At 47.1% G+C, this 21,993-nt stretch overlaps 11 protein-coding genes across 11 annotated transcripts; 6 read left to right on the top strand and 5 right to left on the bottom strand.

Annotated features, from left to right (window-relative positions):
* Window positions 1-95: 95 nt before the first annotated feature.
* Window positions 96-1,826, top strand: FMAN_01775 (uncharacterized protein; the record flags this gene model as incomplete). Its single annotated transcript, XM_041822767.1, has 1 exon — window positions 96-1,826. The coding sequence occupies one exon, from the start codon at window positions 96-98 to the stop codon at window positions 1,824-1,826; it is 1,731 nt and encodes a 576-aa protein (XP_041677120.1).
* A 249-nt stretch (window positions 1,827-2,075) lies between these two features.
* Window positions 2,076-2,990, bottom strand: FMAN_01774 (related to alcohol dehydrogenase homolog Bli-4; the record flags this gene model as incomplete). Its single annotated transcript, XM_041822756.1, has 1 exon — window positions 2,076-2,990. The coding sequence occupies one exon, from the start codon at window positions 2,988-2,990 to the stop codon at window positions 2,076-2,078; it is 915 nt and encodes a 304-aa protein (XP_041677119.1).
* A 1,002-nt stretch (window positions 2,991-3,992) lies between these two features.
* On the top strand, window positions 3,993-4,657 carry FMAN_01773 (uncharacterized protein; the record flags this gene model as incomplete). Its single annotated transcript, XM_041822745.1, has 3 exons — window positions 3,993-4,058; window positions 4,108-4,371; window positions 4,421-4,657. The coding sequence occupies 3 exons, from the start codon at window positions 3,993-3,995 to the stop codon at window positions 4,655-4,657; spliced, it is 567 nt and encodes a 188-aa protein (XP_041677118.1).
* Window positions 4,658-4,973: 316 nt separating this feature from the next.
* Window positions 4,974-7,420, top strand: FMAN_01772 (uncharacterized protein; the record flags this gene model as incomplete). The annotated part of the gene is made up of 5 exons (XM_041822734.1): window positions 4,974-5,003; window positions 5,058-5,455; window positions 5,504-6,104; window positions 6,162-6,831; window positions 6,882-7,420. 5 exons carry the CDS (start codon window positions 4,974-4,976, stop codon window positions 7,418-7,420), a joined length of 2,238 nt encoding a protein of 745 aa, XP_041677117.1.
* A 173-nt stretch (window positions 7,421-7,593) lies between these two features.
* On the bottom strand, window positions 7,594-8,307 carry FMAN_01771 (uncharacterized protein; the record flags this gene model as incomplete). The annotated part of the gene is made up of 1 exon (XM_041822723.1): window positions 7,594-8,307. One exon carries the CDS (start codon window positions 8,305-8,307, stop codon window positions 7,594-7,596), a length of 714 nt encoding a protein of 237 aa, XP_041677116.1.
* Window positions 8,308-10,459: 2,152 nt separating this feature from the next.
* On the top strand, window positions 10,460-11,054 carry FMAN_01770 (uncharacterized protein; the record flags this gene model as incomplete). The annotated part of the gene is made up of 4 exons (XM_041822712.1): window positions 10,460-10,589; window positions 10,646-10,712; window positions 10,770-10,966; window positions 11,020-11,054. 4 exons carry the CDS (start codon window positions 10,460-10,462, stop codon window positions 11,052-11,054), a joined length of 429 nt encoding a protein of 142 aa, XP_041677115.1.
* Window positions 11,055-11,530: 476 nt separating this feature from the next.
* On the bottom strand, window positions 11,531-12,589 carry FMAN_01769 (uncharacterized protein; the record flags this gene model as incomplete). The annotated part of the gene is made up of 1 exon (XM_041822700.1): window positions 11,531-12,589. The coding sequence occupies one exon, from the start codon at window positions 12,587-12,589 to the stop codon at window positions 11,531-11,533; it is 1,059 nt and encodes a 352-aa protein (XP_041677114.1).
* A 734-nt stretch (window positions 12,590-13,323) lies between these two features.
* Window positions 13,324-14,433, bottom strand: FMAN_01768 (putative Alcohol dehydrogenase; the record flags this gene model as incomplete). Its single annotated transcript, XM_041822689.1, has 2 exons — window positions 13,324-14,165; window positions 14,220-14,433. 2 exons carry the CDS (start codon window positions 14,431-14,433, stop codon window positions 13,324-13,326), a joined length of 1,056 nt encoding a protein of 351 aa, XP_041677113.1.
* A 928-nt stretch (window positions 14,434-15,361) lies between these two features.
* Window positions 15,362-16,613, top strand: FMAN_01767 (uncharacterized protein; the record flags this gene model as incomplete). The annotated part of the gene is made up of 2 exons (XM_041822678.1): window positions 15,362-15,457; window positions 15,519-16,613. 2 exons carry the CDS (start codon window positions 15,362-15,364, stop codon window positions 16,611-16,613), a joined length of 1,191 nt encoding a protein of 396 aa, XP_041677112.1.
* A 798-nt stretch (window positions 16,614-17,411) lies between these two features.
* Window positions 17,412-19,343, top strand: FMAN_01766 (putative cycloheximide-inducible protein CIP70 (cytochrome P450 family); the record flags this gene model as incomplete). Its single annotated transcript, XM_041822667.1, has 8 exons — window positions 17,412-17,633; window positions 17,683-17,719; window positions 17,771-17,862; window positions 17,915-17,999; window positions 18,072-18,579; window positions 18,634-18,800; window positions 18,854-19,239; window positions 19,293-19,343. The coding sequence occupies 8 exons, from the start codon at window positions 17,412-17,414 to the stop codon at window positions 19,341-19,343; spliced, it is 1,548 nt and encodes a 515-aa protein (XP_041677111.1).
* A 247-nt stretch (window positions 19,344-19,590) lies between these two features.
* On the bottom strand, window positions 19,591-21,987 carry FMAN_01765 (uncharacterized protein; the record flags this gene model as incomplete). Its single annotated transcript, XM_041822656.1, has 2 exons — window positions 19,591-20,007; window positions 20,065-21,987. The coding sequence occupies 2 exons, from the start codon at window positions 21,985-21,987 to the stop codon at window positions 19,591-19,593; spliced, it is 2,340 nt and encodes a 779-aa protein (XP_041677110.1).
* Between the last annotated feature and the right edge of the window lie 6 nt (window positions 21,988-21,993).

The raw sequence follows: 21,993 nt of genomic DNA, 5'->3' as shown, positions 1-21,993 counted from the left end.
AGCCATATTACTTTGTCTGTTGTTTTATCTCTAAATTTCTGACATCGCCTTTTATTACACCCCTCTTCTCGTCACCTATTGCCTAGGATTTCTCAATGAGGCTGCTAGATGCGAACACCCTCGAGGTGGTGGAGTTCATGGATCACAATGTCCCAAAATATGTGATCCTTTCCCATACATGGGTCGAAGGACAAGAAGTTACCCTCAAAGATATGCAGAATAACAAAGGGACAGAGCTATCTGGATATGAAAAAATCAAAAAAGCTTGCGCCCTGGCTCTTGCGAATGGATATGGGCATGCCTGGGTCGATACATGCTGTATCGACAAGACGAGCAGCGCTGAGCTGTCAGAGGCTATCAACTCAATGATGAGCTGGTACGAGCGATCGGAAATATGTTATACATATTTAGCAGATGTTCCGCCAGGCACCAACATTCACGAGCCAGAATCGTCATTTGCAAAGAGTCGTTGGTTTGAACGAGGCTGGACCCTTCAGGAACTCATAGCCCCGTCGAGGCTTATATTTCTCTATAACGATTGGTCAGCCATATACGAAAGAGACGACATATCCAACCTTATCACGCAAATCACCGGTGTAGACGAGACCTTTTTATTCCGCCTGCGGACATTCACAGACAGCCCTTTACAATCTAGACTCCAAACAGCAAGCATTGCTGAAAAGATGAGCTGGGCTTCGAAACGCAAGACAACCCGAATCGAAGACACAGCATACTGCCTGCTGGGTATATTCGGAATCAATATGCCTCTACTATACGGTGAGGGCACAAATGCTTTCCTGAGATTGCAAGAGGAGATTATGAAACGCTCAGATGATCAGACATTATTGGCCTGGCACCTCCCAGAAGATGCCCCGGAAGAGTCAGGAGTGCTTGCTACGTCTCCGGCTGCATTTTCGAAATGTAGAGACTTTATCCCTTGTAATGTGGGCATGCCTACCCCGCCATTTCAGATGACAAACAAGGGCCTACACATCGAAATGCCAGTTTCGAGCGACAGCTTCAGGAAAGGGAGATATGGTCTTCTGCAATGCAGAATGAGACAAGATCCAACCACAAGGATTGCAATCCCCTTGGAGAGTCGTAGAAACGGCAATGGCCTGTATGTACGAAGCAAAAAGCCGTTGCTATTTCTGAGTCATCGGTACTGGAGAACATGGTCATTTACTCCGGTTAATCTACTCCCAAGTCAACAAAGCTACGATATCGGATCGATCCGTCAGTACGACTTTGGAAATCCACAATTACTTTTCTATCTTACGGAAGAAGGTGTTCTAGTAGACAAAGAGCGCTCCCTTATGGATATCTATGAGCCTGACTTGATTCGTCTTCATGATGAGTGGACTAACACCCTAGAACGACTATTCTACCATGCTAAGAACAGTGTTTGTGCCGTACTTCGGTCACTTGCCCTTTCACCGTGGATGTTCGCATTTGTCGTTGATTCCTTGATCAGCAGGGCTTTCGAACCGCTGGGCTCGATGATAGATCATGCTGAGAAGAATTTCAGAAGAATCACACTCGGTGGGAGTGTCGCACTGCATTTGGGTGTTTATTTCTTCTCCGCTCGGTGGAGGAGGCTTCAGAGATGGATTGGCGCCATTTCATCCCCTGAAGCATTCCTTTCGTTTGGGACCAATTTTTCGGCTTTTGTCCTTTTTTACTTTTGTTGTAAGCTTCTTCCTCCAGAACTGCTTAGAGCTATTCTTGAAAATAAACGGAAAGAGCTGGGGTCTGTATTACTGGGCCTTGTACTCCGTTTTGTCGTTACCAAGAAAGGCGGGGGCGTAACTACCATCGCGGCTTAGTACGCGTTGAAGCGAACGCAGATGTGAGGAATATTGCGGGGTTTTGTAGTTTGGTTGACCGACATGGGCAGAAAGGGACAATAAGAGAGCAAGAAGTCCGATGCATTACACTAGCCTCGGTATGTTATGATATGTTACACATAAGGAGTCTCCGAGACCAAAATTGCTGCTGTCCGTCAAGAACCTCGACGATGCGAAGTGCCCTAGTTCCATGAACAATTCGGGTTATAGGAATAAAGCAAAATCAAATTACAAGACCTGACTCTTCAACTGCTCTTCTGTCCAATCCCAAAGCTTCTTCGCCATCTCATCATCCAAGCCATGTCCCTCTAAGCCACCAGTCTTTCCAACAGGTTCATAAAATTCTCCATTCTCAATATCCGGAGCAGTAGTAGCCCAAAGATGATTCTTGACACCCTCTGAAATGGGAATCGCGACTTTAGAAGCCACGTTCTCTTGTAGGTGTTTCATCAAGTCATCTCCTGGCTCACGAGTAAAAAGTTCTGTCTGAACTTCGCCTGGGTTGATGGCGATGTTCTTGAATTCGGGATATCGCTTGGCTGCTTCTCTGGCGTACAGAAGACACGCAAGCTTGCTCTGAGCGTATCGGAAGGGTAAAGCCGTTTCGCTCTTAGCGGACTTGAGGGTTTCAAACTCGATGCCCGCCGGTCCGACGTGACGGAATCCAGCAGAGCTGAGATGCACAGCACGAGCATCGGGCGTCGTATCAAGGACTGGCTTGAGAAGTTTGAGAAGCAAAGCATGGCCGAGATGGTTGATTCCCATGTGCATCTCGTATCCATCCTTAGTTAGGACTGGTGGAACGCCCATTACTCCAGCATTCAGCAAGAGGACGTCGAGTCTGTCCTCACGCTTGAGGAACTCGGCAGCCGCAGACTTGATGCTTTCGAAACTGGAGATATCGAGCTCTAGCAGAGAGACCTTAGTGCTTTCACTAGCTGTCTTCCTGACTTCCTCTAGTGCAGCATTCCCCTTGGCGGGGTGGCGAGAGGTGATGTAGACATGAGCAGGAGAATGCTTGGCCAATTCAATGGCAGTCGCTTTTCCAAGGCCGGTGTTTGCGCCAGTGATAAAGATCACTTTCCCGGCAAGGGAAGGGATATCTGTAGTCGGGTCGAAGGGGTATGTCGTAGTGGTAGACATTCTGGTAGGAAATGGGGTCTTTGATAATGCTACGTTCGTCTTTGTGTAAGCTGATATAGGCATCGTATTTTGGAAGATCAGTGACTATACCCGGGTTTAAATATGTGTGAAGCCTCCGGACTTAGGAATCTCAACGACCCGAGGCGCAAGGAGTCTTGCATTTCAACAAGTACCACTACATCACAAAGTAGGAACATCATAAGGGCCGTGTGCTTGGATACCCAATCAAGGGCATTCAAATGCGAGCTAGCTAATTATCGACCTTGTTGAGCCCCCGCTTTGAACCCTTGGCTCTAATCCTTTTGGTTGCCAAGTATCAGTTAATTCCGAGCAGTCTACCTCCAGCCCAAAAGAGAGTCGTTTTATGCATAAAGGGACATTTTTTAGGTTTAGTATGTTGCTTGTTTACTCAAGTTTGCTGTGGTAGTGACCTGCAAACACGTCTAGAAGACGAAGGCGGATCATCGGGCTAGGCCTTTTTGCCGGGAGCTACCGTTCGATAGCCGACTAACCACTGTCGAATGATAGCCAACTAGCGAACTCCCATTCGACAGTATACGTCTGCGGCTGATAGTCAAATGATAGCCCGCCACTAGTCTGGTTCACTTTCAGTGCGCTTCAGCCAAATCAGATATCTCACGAGTTTATTAAAACTCCCGAAAGATACTATGACTGAGATAGAATGCACCGAACCCCAGCGTATGATAAGGAATGTAATAGCCGTCCATTTTGAAATACTCAATTTTATATTTACCATTTCAGAAGGAAAGCTCTTGGGATAAGTGATAATCGTCATTCCTTGACCCCGCGTTCTTTCATGGCGCCTAAGAACTTAAAGTTCAATAGTTTATATAGATCAAAGATCTAGATGCAAAGACTTCAGAAGCCCACGAGGTATAAACAGAGGTCCATAACACCATGTGTGAGGATATTTGTTCCTCTGGTTCTCGATTTTCCCCACACGTAGTTAACATACTTCACCTCAACTCTTCAACGCCCAGAATGGTTACCATCGATATCAACACAGTTCTTGATCCTCCGATGAAGTTGGCTGCGAAGGTGAAAGATGTATGCAGCAGTCAACTTACATCCATGGGAGTTTACTCACTGTCTATAGACTCTGAATGCTATGACGCCTGTCCCATCAGATGAGATCAGAGACAAACATCGTTGGTATCAATGTACCGTCCAAAACGCTACCCAGTTCGACATACGTCTCGATGATAGCTATTTCGAGGCTGGAAAGTACTTGGTGGCGCCTAACCCGGTGAACCCTTATGCACAAATGACGTTCACTGCGTATAGCGATCATGTAAGGGCATCTAGCGGCCTGTCTTTCTGGGCACATTTGGACGAAACTCAACGATTTCATTTCGCCATAGTACGTAGGCCTGCAAAGAAAAGCCTAACTAGAACTCATTGTTTGCTAGGGACTTGATGCACCGGTCACGGGAGGGTTTAGGGCTGGTGTCATTGAATCAAATTCTGCAAAAAAAGGCTTGGAGATTGCTACTAGACAAGGGAATAGCATAACTTCATCAGACCGTTATCGAGGAAAGGATAGTGATGACGATGATCGGGTGATTGAGTTCCGCGTTGCGGCATATCCTGGAATGGAGATGAAAGTTGTCATTACTCAGGTCATCGTTGATAGCAACGACCATTGAGGGATCTAGTTACGTTAACATAAGTATCGTCAGGCACAACAGCTCTATTTTTATCTATCATTGGTTTTCAGCAAACAGGGAATTCCCATTTGATCTGTATGTCAACTATGGTATTCCAAGTCAGCCTTGGCAGCCTCTTTGGGAATTTGGGGCTGTCTGTTGAGGCTGTGCACACCATCAGCTCAACTCTCTAGGCTCTCACTGGGAGCCTCGTTTCAACAAAAACACGTAACCCCTCATTTCGACGACTGTATCGTCTTGTTCACTATATGAGTTCTGTAGACTTGATGATCAGAGCCTAGCTGGACCTTTTGCGATGGATCCACTGTCCATCGCGAGCTCAGTGGTAAAAAACAGCACTGTCAGTATTCGCAGTCGCGGGAAGCTAACATTTCTTTAGGTGGGATTGACTGCGACATGCCTCGCGACCTGCAAAAAGCTTCATGATCTCGCTGGAGAGTTCCAGGATGTCCCAGCTATCATCGCAATGATATGTTCGGAGTCAACGATCATTAGCATCGGCCTTTCAGAACTTCAAACGAAGATCCTTCAAAGAGACGACCTCGCACAAGCTTGGGCATCAAAAACAGAAATTTGGATGGTTTTTGAGGCGGCCCTCACTGGATGCATGATTGTCTTCAGCTGTCTGGAGGCTGAAACGCGAAGCCTTCGGTCTGAAAACCCGGGACTCTGGGCTAAGATTAAATTCATATGGAACCAAGACCGCCTAAGAGAGCTGTTGGGTGCGTTGAGAGGGCAACAGTCATCCATAAACTTTCTCTTAAATCTTCTTGAACTGTAAGTATAAATCTCTTTTCATTATTATTTCCATACTGATAGGACTAGTGAGACCTTGTCCAACATCCAAAAGGATATACGTACAAATGCGCCAAGGATAAAAGCAGCTGCCTCGCAAGCACAGTCCCTGCGATCTTGCAATCCTAGTGTCAAAATGGACATAGAATCTGTTTTCGATAATGATGCTGCTAAGCTCAGCTACTTTGACGTCGAGACCGTTTCTGGTATTGCACCTTCTGAACTTGACTTTACATTCGATGATGTTGTGATCAACAGCCAGGCATACAGACGGGTCTTTATCAAGGCTCGTTCTGAAATTCAGCAGCTTCATGTGGGCAATGTGGACTCTGATACGGAGATTACCAAAACGAAGAAAGAGGGTTCAGTCGATTCCCAGAAAGACGACGTTTCGTCAATCAGAAAATCACGAGAGTGGGCGAGCTCATACACCACAGATACAGGGAGATCTCAGCTCCGAGGAAAGAATTCCGTTAGCAGGTTAAACCGCAAGATCTCCTGGCAAGGTACATGGGACATCTCCCTGCCGTCTGAACTTTCATCTACTTGCTCCGCTTGTTCCAAGAGAGTTACAGGTCGTCAAGTGACAGCGTTAGGCCAAAAGTGGCATGCGAAATGTTTTACATGCTCTGTAAGTACAACAACAACAACAACAATTGGACTGTCTCAGCTAACGTGAACGGTATAGGACTGCGGAGTCACTCTTCAAAGTGACTGTTTCCTATCACAAGAAGAAAATGGCATTCAACCAAAACCACTGTGCGAGCAAGATTTTCTTCGGCGAAGGGATATACACTGCTTCAAGTGCCAGGAGACTATCATAGGTGACTTTATAGGAGCCTTTGATCGTCAATACCACAAGCACCACTTTACCTGTGATAAATGCGAAATAATTTTCACGAAGAAGAGTGACTGGCATCAACAAGACGGTGGGATCTACTGCATGCTACACTTCTGTCGAGACATTGCATACTATTGTGATGGCTGCAAGTTTCCCATCATGGAGGGATGTCACGTATCGGATCAACAAGGAAGAACATGGCATAGCCCCTGTTTCCGTCTCTCTTCGTCCTGGGGGCTCATACTGCCGGTATCATCCAACGGTCGCCGATATCTTGACTTCATTCGGGATAAATCCCAAACAAGGCTAAGTAGCTTCTGTCAGCAATTGCACGATGTCCGCACCAATGACATCTATCTCTGTTGTTCCAACTTTACAACGGGATTTCGAAATTCAGTTGCGTATTCTTTACACCTCTGTAGACAAAAGCCTCGTGAGGAGAGTTATGAATCATGGAGAGTGGTGCTTTCAATGCTCGCGCGGCTCTTTAGAGCCACTACAAAGGCCATCAATAATGGTAAGATCATCCTGCCACATTAACAGCAAATACTAACGTCCATCACGCAGGCGGACGCAATAGCGAACTCATGTACTTCACCTCGACCCTTCAAGGACGCGTGAAAGACTATATAGAGGGCCGAGAGCCTTCTGCTCAGGTCGTAGGACTCCAGGTCTCAGAATTACTCAAGCCTCTGTTGAAGCTATCTTTCCAAGGATGTTTACAAGATCACTACAACTCATGGGACGTTGGAAATGAGGATCTTGACGAAATTATCAATTGTCTCGGGGCAGTTGGTCTCGACGAACTAGACGATCGTTACGACCAACAGCCAACTGGCCCTGCTGAAGAAAGTTGGACATCTGCAGACAATTTTCAGTGCATCACTCAGCATAGGGCTTTTGAGCATCCGCACCCAGGTCGAAAACTGCTTATGCACTGTTGTTCGGATTTCTCTTGTCAGAAAAACTGCCAAGCTGATGGTACCGACGAGTGCAAGGTTAACCGACTGGGTGAAGGTTTAGATGTCACCCCATGTGATAAGCTTGCATTGAATAGGATATGGAGATGTTGGTATGACTCGTCGGGCGAGGAGTCTCAAGAGTAGGGAGTATGTAATAATCAAATTGTACTATCAGTCTTGAATTGACTCATTACTCAAAGAAAGGCCGGCTAACAGATAAAGCAAAATAATTATGCCATATGGATGATATGGTCAATTGATAGATGAGTCTGCTGAAGAGCCGGTCTCCAAGTAAGATACTCCATAGTGTCCAGAGCCTATTTCGTCCACGTAAGTTGTGTCTCGGCACAGGTTCTGCCGAGATCAGCCCACTGCAAAGAACTCCATTTCTCCAGATTCTCAGAAGCCTCGACAAAATGCTTCATCGCCAGAACAGTCTGCAAAGCCCACTTCTCCGGGCTGACCCTTCCAACACCTGTTGCCAATGGCGTCATAAGAACACTCTGGATCTGATCATCTTCAGACGCCACGCGATTGTGGTTATCGATCGCACAAAGTAAACTCCAGATACACTCGTACACAACCTCTTTATCCCATCTCACGTCAGCAGGCATCCGCATCGTAGGACAAAGCGCAACACGACGTGTTCCATAGACATTCCGCGATCTTGCTTCAAACTCTTTTGGAATTTCTACCAAAGTACATGTTCCAGGCGGCGCGAAGCCACGCCACGTCTTATACAGTTGAGCTTGAGCAACGCCAGTGAGAGCATGGTAGTCATCGCGCGGCGAGAACTGTCGAGAAATAGCGTCATCAAAAGCACCGTCAAGACGACCGTAGGAATTAGCGGGTGAGACGACGGTGTCGAATTTGACTTTGCTCGAGAGCTGGGATAGAGCGCAGTTGTGTATCTCGATTGAGACAGAGTCGGGCAGTTTGCGGCTCTTGCGGGCGACATTGAAGGCATCGCTGAATTGTTCTTCCATGCAGAGGAGATGAATATGGGGGACGTGAGGGGTTTTCGCTGCCATTTCAGATACTGAAGCCTGATGATGAATCCTATGAGATATGGTAGCTATGTGCGCTGAAGTGAGCTTGAAATTGAATTGAAGTGTACGAGACTGGATAACATGGGGGAAGCGGGGGATGGTTTACATGTGGGGCGGTTTTGCGGAGATAATGACCTCGTCTCATACACAGGTGACAGACTGGTGAGGCTGGTGCTTATTGTTCGGTAGATTACAGGGACAAACATGTCGCCGCTAGGGCGGAATCAGCAGTTTATATCGAAGTTAATTCTATCTCATGGTAGAAAAGTATATACAACTACTCAATACCAATAAACCTATTCTTACACTCCCTGTCATCGCCGTCACCAAGCATTTTGGTCTTTTCAGTCTGCCAGCAGCTGAGTCGTAGTTGTGGAGTGAGGGCACCATGTCGACATCCCTGGCGTAGGGGTTCCTTGAGACGCAAAAGGCAGCTTCGTTTCTCCAGCCGGCACAACACATGGTCCTCTCTAGGGTGTTGGCTTGAAGAAGCCACCGCGACCTCTCCACCAGTTCCCTTTTGATCAATCTCTCTGCTGATTACTTTAAATGTTTGGATAAACCAGTCGTGCATCAGGTCATATTTTCAACCACGGGGTATGCATAAATAAGTCTGGGGTGCATTAGATACTGCTCGGCCAATTAAAATGTGTGTTGACAACTTGAAACAGGTGGCATATGTGGACAAGTTGGGTAACACAGGAAACATTGCCCCAGCACGCCGACCTTTACAATCTCCACGAAATTACGCGAGCGGCGAGGCATAAAGTCAAACAAAGCCTACTTGCAATTTTGCTGGTCGACTCAGCAAACAAAGCGTCACCAAAAAGCCCCCAATATTCTCCGCCTATCGCAAAGCTCTGGTCTTCCAGCCGCACAGTCCCTTGCAATATTTGCTGACTGGATGCAGGCTTGGCCTTGAGCCCCCAAAGCCAACTATAACGTCTGAAAGACGTTCTCCGCGGCTAGATTCCATTTTGGGCAACCATGGTGATGCTGGAGGAGAACGGACGTCACAGATCTGCGTAGTCAAGAATACCTTAGAATACGATGCATACCACCTGCAAGTGATCGAACTTTACGGACAATATGCTAAACAATATGCGAAGACTTTGAGCACCAGACTGGACTTTGTAACTACGCTAAGCTTGGCATTTGCTTAAATTAGACCTTAGATGTGGTCCATGAGGTATGTACCTCATCTTATGTCTCCTCTTTCCCCGTTCTGCCATGTTCCAAACCGCTTCCCCGCGCTTTAGCTCCACGCAGAGTAGTTAATTTATATAATACCTCATCGAAACTGTCCAATAGCATCTCGAAAATGCGCCAACTTCCTTCTAAAGCCGCAAAGCTATTAGCACTAGCTATATTTTCCCTCTCTTACTTAAAATGCACCCTACCACCCTACTAACAAGCCTAAACCTTAACTTAAATTAGACTGCTTATATATATTATATCTAGTACTGTATTTGCCTGAACAGTATTTTAGGCAGGACTTAGAAAAGCTTGTTTTTTAGTTATATAGTATAGCTAAAGGAAGACAAACAGTCACCTTTCAATCTAATCTACTCAGTAGCATGGAGAGCAATGCAATTGGTCATTCAGATCATTTTATCTTCTTATATTATATAGAGTAACAGGTATTCGCCAGACAATTGCATTTACTTGCGCATCCATAGCGGCACAGCAATGCAATTGGTCATAAAGATCATTATACTTTCTCGTGCCACAAAGAGAAATAGGTAATCGCCGAACGATTGCATCCACTTATGTGTCCGCAGCGGCACAGCAATGCAATTGGCCATAAAGATCGTTTTATTTTCTCATACCACGGAGAGAAATAGGTAATCACCGAGCAATTGCATCTACTCGCGCGTCTGCAGCGGCACAGCAAGCAATCAGAAATAGGTAATCGGCAGAGTGTTATATCCACCTATGATACTATAGTGGCATATCAAGCTACTAGCCGCCAAGACTGAAATCATGCATGCCTACTATATAGGTGATTTGCAAGGCAGGGTATAGAGTTCAATATGTTCCTTGAGGATATATAAAGCGCTCATTTTCCTTATACGATTCTCAACATCTACCTTTATAGTCACTCCTACTCACTCTTATCCCTATCTATTTCATAATGCAGATTATTACAGTTACTGCTGCCCTTTTTGCCTCCTTGGCATTAGCTCGAGACTTCACCTTGTATGACAATTCCTACTTCGGGGGTGCCTCGCATAGGGAGACACGAAATGACGACGATGCCTGCTGTATATTGCCAGGCCTCTCCTTGTATAAAATTACCTTATAACTAATACGATAACAGGGAATATGAATGGAAAAGGTGACCGAGCAAGCTCTGTGAAAGGTTATGGATGCACTACCTTCTATCGGTAAGACGATCTTTTATAAACTCAGAATCACGCATTCATTTACTCATATATTCCTAGGGAACGTGATTGCAAGGGAGACAAATGGGAGAATGTTCATGATGCAAGCACTGTCCCTTCTTTCCTCAATGACCATATCTGGTCATTCCGCAACAAATGCAAATGCGATTACAAGGCCCGGGACACGTGCGTTACGGCCTGTGAGTGGGCTTGCGGAGTCAACAACCCTTTGCCGCAGATTTGCCGATCCAAGTGTTGTAAGTTTCCCTAGTTGCGTTATTTACTAGTTCAAGATTTAACTCTTTTTTAGTCCCTAACTGTCGTGATGGTGCTGGGTGCGTATAGGGCAAGGGCGAGGTTAACAGTTAGGCTGAGGGAACGGCGCCCAGAGTGCGGCGTGACCTGGAACTCACTGCGATTTGGGAAGCAAGCCACCATTTTCTTGCAGAACATCTCACTTCAAGCGCCCAGTCTGCTTCAGAGGCACTGCCCTATATATTATGTGGAAAAGGGCGTGGACGATTACAATTCACACGATGCCTGATCTGATGTCGCTCCCAACCTGCCCTGCTTCCGCTTTTTTGACCTCAGTATCTATCTATTAAGTAACTAAATAATGACCACTTTAGTGGAAGGTGCATATCGTTCTTTGTCACTCGCTCAACGTCGATTGTTTCGCCTAGGCACAGACCTTGACAGTTCTACGACTCGGCGGCTTCATAGTTGACCAAGTGGCACACCATCATTTGAATACTGACCCACCAAGTCATGGGCGACCATCCGATGCCTTCGATCCTATTGAAAGCTTGGCTGGGTCTCCCTCATGTCAGAAGTAGTGGCTCTGAGCTAGACTTCAAAATATCCTCCCAATCAGGTCGGTTTCCGCCCAAGACATCCTGAATCTGGCGATAAACCCACAGCTCCTCCAGGACTTCTAATGCTCGCGAAATATTACGAAACTTTCGCTTGTTATATGACACTTGTAACCTTGCTCGAACAAATTCCATTTGATCAGTACGTTCAACTTCACCTCCAACAATAAACAGAGGAAACAGCAGCGAGGACTCGGAAACGTCGTTTTCGGGTACTTGGCCAATGCTATCCAAAGTATTCTCCACGGCCATCTGAAGTTTATCATTAACGGTGTTCAATGACGTCCCACAGGCGAGAAAAGAGCCAGGATCTGCTTCAAGATGACGGCGCATTTTTCGGTAGAGATAGATAAGCGCAGCGCCGCGGTATGCATAGGCTACAGACTGAAAGATTCGTGAAGTGCCAGCAGGACAGGTCCAGCTTCCGATCTCGTGCTGGACGCTGAGAAAGTTCCTTGACGGGTGAACGCCTATCTCAACATCGGTCGTGCTGAGATCCAAACAGGTTATTTGGCCTATATAGACAAGAATCTGTGAAGCAACACCCAAATACGTGTCGAACTCATGCGTGATACCCTTGAGATACTCGGGACAGAGCAGAGGTTTTGTTCCCAGTGTTACACTACCAATGATGTCGTGGTACGCAAAGTTGCGCAGAATCCATCGCCCCTCTGATGTCAACCTCAGTGCCTGAGCTCCCTCCACAAGCGACCCATCAGCCTGGCTTTGAGCACACGCAATGAGATGTTTGGCGCCGATGAGGTGGTTGTACCAACTCTGGTGACTTCCCAAACACACTTCAGAAGTCAAGAGAATGAGACAAGCGGATAATGCGGTTTCAATGACTGAAGCAGTTTGATCTGGCCGGCTGATCGTCATTGACAGTTCACACAAGGCTCTGGACCGTGCTGCGAGTGATACTGTGGTATAGCTTGGGTCCGAATGCGACATGTGGCCAGACGAGTATGCAATCAGGGCTTCAGCGAGTGCTGGTGACTCCATAGCCATAGGGAGAAAGTCTTGAGATTTTAGTTCAAGAGTGATCAGGATAGGACCAGACGAAACGCACCGGATAAGAATGAGTTATTGCTCTTACTTATAGTCAAGAGTTCTGAGAGGACTCTGATGTAGTGATTCATTGCCTGGCGTCTCTTGGGGGAGTTTAGGTTCAGCGGTAACGGAGCCAGTTGTGTAGTCAGAGTCGGTTGATGCTGAGCCAACTGCGGTTGCTTATTTTCGTGGCCAGGACGTGGGACGATGCGACGAATGGGATCTCGAACGCATTCCAGGTTCAATCGAATGCACGTTCCACAATTGGGATATGTATTCTCAGTGCATTTCTTCCGTCTGCGTACGTGGTGAGAACAACTCGAAGGGTATTTGTCTGAGCTGTTAATTACCTATAACGACAGGTCAAGCAGCCTGTCTTGTCATGCTTTGACCCTTTTCTCTTCTTTGGCTTATCTACCTCCATCATTGGTATACGTCAAGTTTGAGATGACTGACTGACGCCATGGGGGAAATGTGGCGGCGAGGGTCGGAAGAATGTGCACCCGTGGAGGGACAGCTTCCTCGCCTTGCTTGGTTAGTCATCGCCGTGAGGCCTTCATCCATCTGCATCAACAGAGAACAATTGGCATTTCGGGCACTACACAGACAATTACAAAACTCACTCCCACTCAAGTAAGCAATAGCTCAATTTAATAATTTATCTGTCAACAGAGAGCTACTACACCAAACATCTATGGAATCCGGATAACAACTTTTCCTGTATGCGTGGAGCTCCAAAGGTGATCATACGCCTCCCGAGCATTCTCAAAAGAAAACACGCGGTCAATTACCGGTCGAATCTCATTCGCTTCAAAACAGTCCAGCATATCCTGCAGCTGCTCTCGTGATCCAACCACGACACCCCGAACAACACAGAGACGGTCCAACGCGAGGAAAGCTGCATCAGGACCTCGAAGGTCCTTACCAGCCCCCAGTGGATCCGGATTAGTGATGTGTCCAATGCAATTAATCTGGCCATTGAATCCAATCGCATCGAAAGATGCTTGAAGCGTCAAGGTTCCTCCTATTTCGATGATGTGATCGACGCCCTTGCCATTTGTGATTTTCATGGCTTCTGCAGCCCAGTCGGGAGTCTTGTTATAGTTTATCCCATACGTCGCACCAAGATCTTTTGCCTTGGCCAGTTTATCATCCGATGACGAAGTCACAATCGTCTTGGCTCCAGCGGCGTGTGCGATCTGAAGCGCAAAGGTGGAGACGCCTCCAGTACCTTGCAGAAGAACCGTCTGGCCAGGGCGGAGAGGAGTCAGTCCATATAGGGCGTTCCAAGCCGTCAGAGCGGCACACGGAAGACAAGAAGCCTCTTCGAAGGATAAGTAGTCAGGAATTTTGACCACGCCCGTCTTCGGAAAGATGAAGTACTCTCCCAGAAGGCCCTGCGTTTCACCGCCCAGCTGAGTCAGGCCAACATCTCGGGTGAGACGACCAGCGATGTGTTCTTGTGTGAAGTTGGCCACCACACGATCGCCCACTTTCCACTCAGTCACGCTTTTTCCAACCGCTTCGACGATGCCTTTCGAGACTCGTTAGCTGGTATCGCGGGGTTTCCTGCCAGTATAATACTTACCAGCACCATCGCTTCCGGGAACTAGGGCATCGGGGCCGGGAAACGGATAAGTGCCGATGGCTACGATACCGTCTCGCCAGTTCAAAGAGACAGCTTTAATGCGGACCAAGATCTGGCCAAGCTGGGGTGACTCCTTTGGAACAGACCTCAATTGCAGGGAGTCGAACCCTTTCTTCTCTGGTAGCCAATATCGTTTGAAGGTAGTAGAAGACATGGTTGAAGAGCAAACAATGGTAAGAAATCGTAGTGTAGTTTCGGAATGTCGAAGTGAAGATTCAATTACCAATCTTCCCCTTATATATCCTCCTTCTTGCTCTCAATAATATATTTGATCTCATCATTCCCACTTGATCAACGCACGCAGATAGCCTCTTGCAATATGCAACTTTGTTTTAGCGTCATGTACGGCGTATTAGGCGTGTTCAGCGTAAATAGCGTGATTGGCAGTTGGTGCGGCCAATCACCTTTTGCGCTTCAAGAGCTGGGGAGTGGGGATTGATATCTGACTGGCCTGCTCTAGCTTACACGCTCTGTTGGCTCTCCTGAAAAGTTTGTATCGTGATAGACTTACGCAGAGTTGTTGATACTATGCAATCATGAAGGAGAGTCAGGGCTCGCCATAAGCGCAGGGACATCTGACACGCAATAACATGTCTATGGCACAGACGATAACCTCAACAAATGCAGCCAAACATGATTTTGTAAGACATCCGTAGATCACCTCGGCAAAATATAGGATGTGTGCTCACTAACTAATTTCAAGAGCGATCGCTCTACAGCTACTATACTATACTTACTGGTCGTAGCACAGAGATTGGGGCCACAGATGTGAAACATTCAAGCAACTGGCCCGCTAACTGAAGAAAAAAGCATTTATACTCGTAGTCGCTCTCTGCTCGTATTTCTAACTAGAAGGGGATTAGACGACCTGACTCGCGATGGAATACGCGGAAATAACCCCAATTAGGAATAGAGTGTGGATTCAAATCTGCCCCATGCATGATCCCTTTTGCATTCTCGTATACTTGTTACTCTCCCTCCTTGTGAGTTCCTTTCTATACTCGCATTATCACCTCGCTCTTTTTCCTTTATCGACAAATTTCCACGGGTTCGACTCTTGTGTCGGTCATCCAATAATCAAAATGCAACCTAACCCTAAGAAAGTCCGTCAAGGTCATCGCAAGTCCCGTAATGGATGCGCTACTTGCAAGAAGCGTCACATCAAGTGTGATGAAAAGGTAGATGTTCTTCCGTCCTAGCAAGAATATTCCAACAGTTTGCTAAAAGTTCTCGCGCTAGCGACCAGAATGCGGTAACTGCTCCATTTCTGAGAGGACATGTCATTACGCACCGCCGCGGAAAAACAAGACTGGCTCTTCTCCATACGAAACAGAACTTACGACGCCATCTGCTTTCCCAGCAGCCAGTGTATTTGAAGACCTTCCAGCTCCCTCACCACTGGACTTACATGAGATTGAGTCCGATGAACTCTTTACTTTTGGCCATTTGAGTCTGCTCTACCATGTTCAAGAACACATGGCAGACTGGATGATGGTGACGGACCGGCTTCAGCCACTTGCCAACGGCTACATACCCACGGCATTAAAAACACCCTATCTAATGAATCAGCTTCTCGCTTTATCTGCGATGCACCTCAGGACTATCGACAAACACGCGGCCGAGTCTTATACGAACACCGCGACACACCTCCGCCATCGAGCTCTCCGCGGTTTCAATAAATGTCTCGACGATACCTCCGAATCAAACTCAACAGCTCAATTCTTTTTCGCCTCCCTCTTAGCACTGCATTACCTCGCAGAGACCGTGGCAGGTCTCGCTGACCAAGACTTTGCTACGACTCTCGACTGCACGGTGAATTATTTCAGACTTCATCGCGGAGCTAGAGTTATGGGTGAGAGAGCGAGCACAAGCTTTGTGAACTCCAAGGTATCTCAATGGATGATGGATGCATGGAAAGAAGATTTCGATGACTCACATGTCGCTTCCGCTGATTGTGCAACACTGGCTTCAATGCTCGAAACATCTGAACTCAACGAAGAATCGAGAAAAGCCTGTGAGGAGGCGACTGAGGCTCTGGGGTTTGTGATGCTTCGCATTCAAGGGCCCAACAGCCTGGGGGTACACGGCTTGATGGCGTGGTCGAACCTGATCCCGTGGCGATTTCTGATGCTTTTGGAGAAGCAAATTCCCGAGGCTCTGGTCATTCTAGCTCATTATGCCGTTTTGCTGCACCGGTTTCGTGCTTTTTGGTGTCTGGGTGACATTGGAAAACGTTTGGTAGAGGGCATCTCGGAGCTTTTAGCTGCGTATTGGCAGAGTTGGCTTCCTAAACTGGAAACAGGTGATTCACAGCAGTTGATAGAATGGCCATAGATAATTGCAAATATGAACTGAGAATTATGGCACTAGAACCGTCGCCTTCACTCATCGGTCAATGGCAGTATCGTAGCTGTAGCTTATGCCTAAGTTGGGCGCTCTCTGATCCATGGCTGAAATGACGATAACGAGTCACACTCCTGAGGGATCGGCAGCTCTTGGCTTTTTGTATTCGTGCTTGTGAGCGAGATTGTGGTTGCATTCTTGTCGCTCTCGGTTTCGGTCTCGGTGTTGATCATGCCCCACGAGCTTAAATGTATATCACGACTAAGTATAGAACCTCCACGCAATAGGCGCAAAGGGCATATGAAACAAACTAATTTAAGCTAGGCACTCAGATTTAATGCCGTGATGAGGCCGCTAACATCTCTATGCTTCGAGGCAATGCAAGATAGGGCATGTTCTAAGCCCAGACAGCTGTACGCGTACACGCAGCTGTGTCATGAGACCGCTTACTCCTTTCAGTAGAGCTTGTGGCTATCACACCTTCTCTTGTGTTACAGTAGAATTGAAAAGCGAATCGGGTTGTTCTTATTACGCGGTAGTTGTGTCGATCATGACGCAGGGGCTCGTCGGTATTAAACAACTTCCCGAAACCGATTTTATTTTCGGATCTTGGCCGCGTGGTCTTGCGATTTGCTGCCATGATTGTCAGTATATATACTCACGCCTAACAACTCAAGGTATGTGGGCTGGCTCAGAAATATCCATATCTACCAACATCTAATACCCAAGTCATAAGCAATCATATCCACAACCATCTTTCTTACCTACCTCAAATCATAATCCTTCACGATGGGCAACGCGCATTCCTTTCTCGACCTTGTAGCCAACCGATGGCCACTACTCGTTACTGCACTATTTGCCTGTTTTTTGGCCGCTATCGCTCCAAGAGTCGTCAACTCAATTCGACTATGGACCATACCTACCGTTGGTGAGGAGCTCGGTAACACGGAGAAGCGCAGACAGGCGTACCTGGGAGGAGCCAGGAAACTATACTCAGCGGGATACCAAAAGGTAAGGACACCATTCGTTTGAGATAAAGGCAAAGCTCACAGAATTTCAGTTCAAAGATGGCGTTTTTCTGATAACTACATCGCGAAGTATGTATCTGTTGCTGAGTATCACAAGTCCCACCAAGCTAATATATTCAGCCTCTCCTACCATCGTCATCTCACCTGACTTTCTCCCTGAGCTCAAGAAGTTGCCTGATGCTACTCTAAGCATGGAGGCCGCCGTTGACGAGGTTCGTAGACCCCATGACAGAACCTAGCCACCTTATCTGACCATGCCGATAGTCGATGGAGACCAAATACACCAAGATTGAGACATCGGTACCCATCATTCCGCACACCATCAAAGGAGAATTGACTCCATCTTTGTGTAAGTTTCATCCAGATATTTGGCAGCCAGATATTTTCAAGGCTTCTGTAGAGCCTCTCTGACATTGTCCAGCTCGACTTAGTTTAACAATCTCAAACGAAGTCAGAGATTCAATGAATCTCACCATGCCACCATGCGATGACTGGACAGAAGTCAACATTCATCACGCCCTCCTTCGTATCATCGGCATGGTATCAGGCCGCATGTTCATCGGTCCTGAACTCTGCCGCTCGGAACAATATCTCGATGCAGCCATCAATTACACTATGGAAGTCATGGGTGCCCAACGTGCCGTACAGAACATGCGCCCCTGGCTACGACCCTTCCGTGCCCAAAGCCTTTCCGAGGTAAAGAAGTTGTATCAGCGAATCGCAGAAGCCGAGGCTTTCCTCGAGCCCGTGGTCAAAAGCAGAACCGAGGCAATGAACGATCCATCATATGAGAAGCCAGATGATTTCCTACAGTGGCTCATCGATGGAAAGGACAAGTTTCCTGACAAGAATAGCCAGAATCTCGCCAAGGTTCAACTGGGTCTAACCTTTGCAGCTGTTCACACTACGACGCTAACAGCCACAAATGCGTGAGTGATCCCGCTTCCCTATACCCGTTTACTGTGCCTCTTACACAGAATCAGATTCTACGACTTGGCAGCTTTACCAGACTTGCAGATAGAACTTCGAGATGAGGTGCGAGAGGCATTATCGCAGAGCGGTGGCCAGCTCACGAGCAACGCCCTTCAATCGATGAAGAAGATGGATAGCTTTCTCAAGGAGACACTTCGAGTCCATCCTGCAACAATGGGTAAGTCACAGCCTAATAGCCTCAAGATAAACTTGCTAACAAATATCTTATAGCTTCCTTCCAGCGCAAGGTCCTCAAACCATTTACTCTACCCAACGGCCAGGTTATCCCAGAAGGCGTAACGATAGAGATCCCTGCTGTCGCAGTCAGCTCCGACAGCAACGTCTTCCCTCACGCCGACAAATTCGACCCATTGAGGTTCTACAGACTTCGTACTGAAGCCAAAGATGGCGGGTCAGTTGAGAAGGCGGCGAACAATCAGTTTGTCAGTGTGAACCAGAGCAGTTTGACTTTTGGGTACGGTCGACATGCATGCCCCGGAAGATTCTTCGCCGCAAACGAGATCAAGATGATTCTGGCACATGCATTGCTACAGTATGATGTCAGGAACGTGGGCGATGCTATTGAACGATACCCTAACATGGAATTTGCTCATATGGTAAGTTGATGGATGAGTATGAGTAGTGCCATGCGTACTGATTGAGGTCACAGTCTATTCCTGATCCTTCCAAGAAACTCAAGTTTAAATCGATCGAGGTATAAAGAGTTATCTTCTTAGCGGAGGGATGAGTGGCGATATTCTTCTGTATTTCGGGTATTTATGTATTGGTTACACCTTGTTTCTTGCTTTAGTTCTAAACTGTTTGTGATTGAGTAGCTGTTGCTAAGAACCTATAACAACGGCACAGAACTCAATCTCCCAAGGTATTTTCACACGAATGAACGTCGAAGAACACCAAAATTTATGTATTTATATTAGTAGCCCCCCTAAATTCTGTCTTTATAGTTACTAGCTCCTCCGTGACTTCAACCACTTACTCATTCTAGAGCTCCTTTTCTTGGTTACTTTTTCTACCATTAAGTCTGCCTGAATTTCCGCAACTAGGCTGTCAAACCTGAAAATTTCCAAATCCCAAGCCGGAAGCGGTTTATACTTGAGCACAGGTAAAGGCCTGTCTTCTCTTAAAATCTCCCACAGAAAGTCATTTTGAGAGGAAAAGGCGTCAGAGACTTCGCTCATATTTATGACATGTTCAGCTTGGAGGACTTTGTTGATGGCGCATGTCCATGGGATGTATTTGTCGGACCAGTGAAGATTCAATGAGCTTTCTGGAACACGAGCTGTTGTAATTACAACTTGGACTGGGACTTCCGCGCGTACTACTACCTCGGGTGGATAATATAGCTGGCGCAGGTGCACACTATACTGTATTGAAGGTGAGCGCAGGGTTTCGAGTCTCCTTAGCTGTGGGATAAATCATACCTCTGACATAGTGGCATAAACCGGGTGTCCTTCAATTGCTGATGAGTCCATGTCCACCGGCTCTTGATGCTCAGAGCCTATTGGTGTGAGTTTGCCGCTGAGTGTCAGATTCCCTGCAATGGCCTCTAATGGATGATCAAAGCCACTGTGTCCCCATTCCATTCCATGAACCAGGTGTAAATGAACAACGACTCGCTTCCAGAATTCTTGTGCACCTCCAACAGCTTCCAGTTTCTTCTGGGCAAATGTGATGGAATCGTGAATTAGGGCCCAGCGCCGCATAAAGTCTTTATCGTTGGGGTTTAATTGCACAACTAGAATAAATTGCGTCTGTCGCGGCTGAGCAAACAGTGTCGCTCTCAATGTATAATTATGATCTCCAAACTCCTCCGGGGGGCAAGTAATGAAGCTGAACCTTGAATGCGTGAACTTGTTTCGGCCTAGGGAGGAAGAGTGAGGAATATGGTCCAGGATCTTTTTGGGCACTGGTATATCGACGACCACGTTGCCTCTAAACCTTACAATATGGGATCCTTCTTGACTGGAGAAATCTTCTGTCCTGGACTGTGATGTGACAGCCTCATCTTCTTCTCTCGGAATAGGTTCGCTCGTCGGTGCCATATACGGCATCAATTGTTGAGACAATGGAGGAGTAGTCCAGATGAGGGGATTTGTTTGCAGGGAGCCACGTGGTAGCGAGTGACCTCGGTCACTCTCCGCCCGGATATCGTTCACTCCTGTCATCGTATAATTTTCTCGTGGCCAGGACGGCGTCTCAAGCTCCTTGACTTGGTTCAAAATATCGATGACATAATCCTGATTCTCTCTGATCGCGTCATTTGATAGTCCTCTGCCCTGGAGATAGCTGCCATAGTGCTCACGCCATAGAGGATCAAAAGCGTCTAGCAGTGCAAATTCAGAAACTAGATATTCGTTTTGGATTCTCCCCGGCGAAGGTGCGATTTGATTATGCGTTTTCTTATATCTAGAATCCAATGCTAGGGCGCTCGAACGTAGTTCTTGAGGATCACTGCTGAACGAAGGTGCAGGACAGGGTCCCTTTGGGCGATGGGGGATGTCTTCCATTGTTGGTATCGGATGCTGAGCAAGGCTATGATCGTGAGGTGCAAGGTGTTTGGCAACGTTTTTGGGGGCGTCTACTCGATTCGACAACGCGTTGGCCTCCAAGGCGCTAGAGCGCTGGGGCGCCAAGATTGGTAGATCATTTTGTGGAGGTTTCGGAGAGGTTTCATCGTGCTCATCTACAATAGACAAGGCTCTAGAGCTCATACCATCACTATAAGACAGATTTGCATCGAGAGTCGTCTCAGTATAAGTCGCCATATCCTCAAGAAATCGCTGAAGAATATAATCATTCTGAGCAGCAGCTGTATCAGGTAATCGAGCTTGAAGCTCCGCAATCTCCTGTAGGATCAAAGCTGTGTCGTCTTTGATAGCAGCTGTATCGTTACGGATTTCCGAGGTATCAGTTTTGATGTCTTTCGTGAGTGATAGAGACAGCATGTCGAGGGCAAGCTCCAAGGCTGATTTGTGAGCTTCCAAGCTGGACCTCAGCTTCTCCATGTCGCCTTGACCATTGATCGCCCAAGCAGCTTTACTCTTGATGCGCCCATCCCCATACTTCTTTATACACGTTTCAACCTCAAGAACCACGGAGCCACAGTTTGTGACGATTCCCGACACATGATGTTGGATGGTTGGTGGGAAGGGCTTCGTGTCATCTTTGGCATCTTCTTCGATGAGTTCAAGGACTGTCTGGAGAGAATGAAGCTCACGCGACACCCTGTCTAGGTCGCTGCGAGCCTCTCGACAGCTGCGCACAAAAGTATTGATCGATACACTCAAGCTGCTGATCGCCGTGATGAGGCCAGCGCAGCCGCTGATAATAGATAGAGGGTCCATTTGAAG

Source organism: Fusarium mangiferae (assembly GCF_900044065.1).
Source record: "Fusarium mangiferae strain MRC7560 genome assembly, contig: FMAN_scaffold001, whole genome shotgun sequence".
Classification (NCBI taxonomy): Eukaryota; Fungi; Ascomycota; class Sordariomycetes; order Hypocreales; family Nectriaceae; genus Fusarium; species Fusarium mangiferae.
The sequence above is the reverse complement of the archived record's forward strand: the minus strand, read 5'-3'. Positions and strand labels throughout refer to the sequence as shown.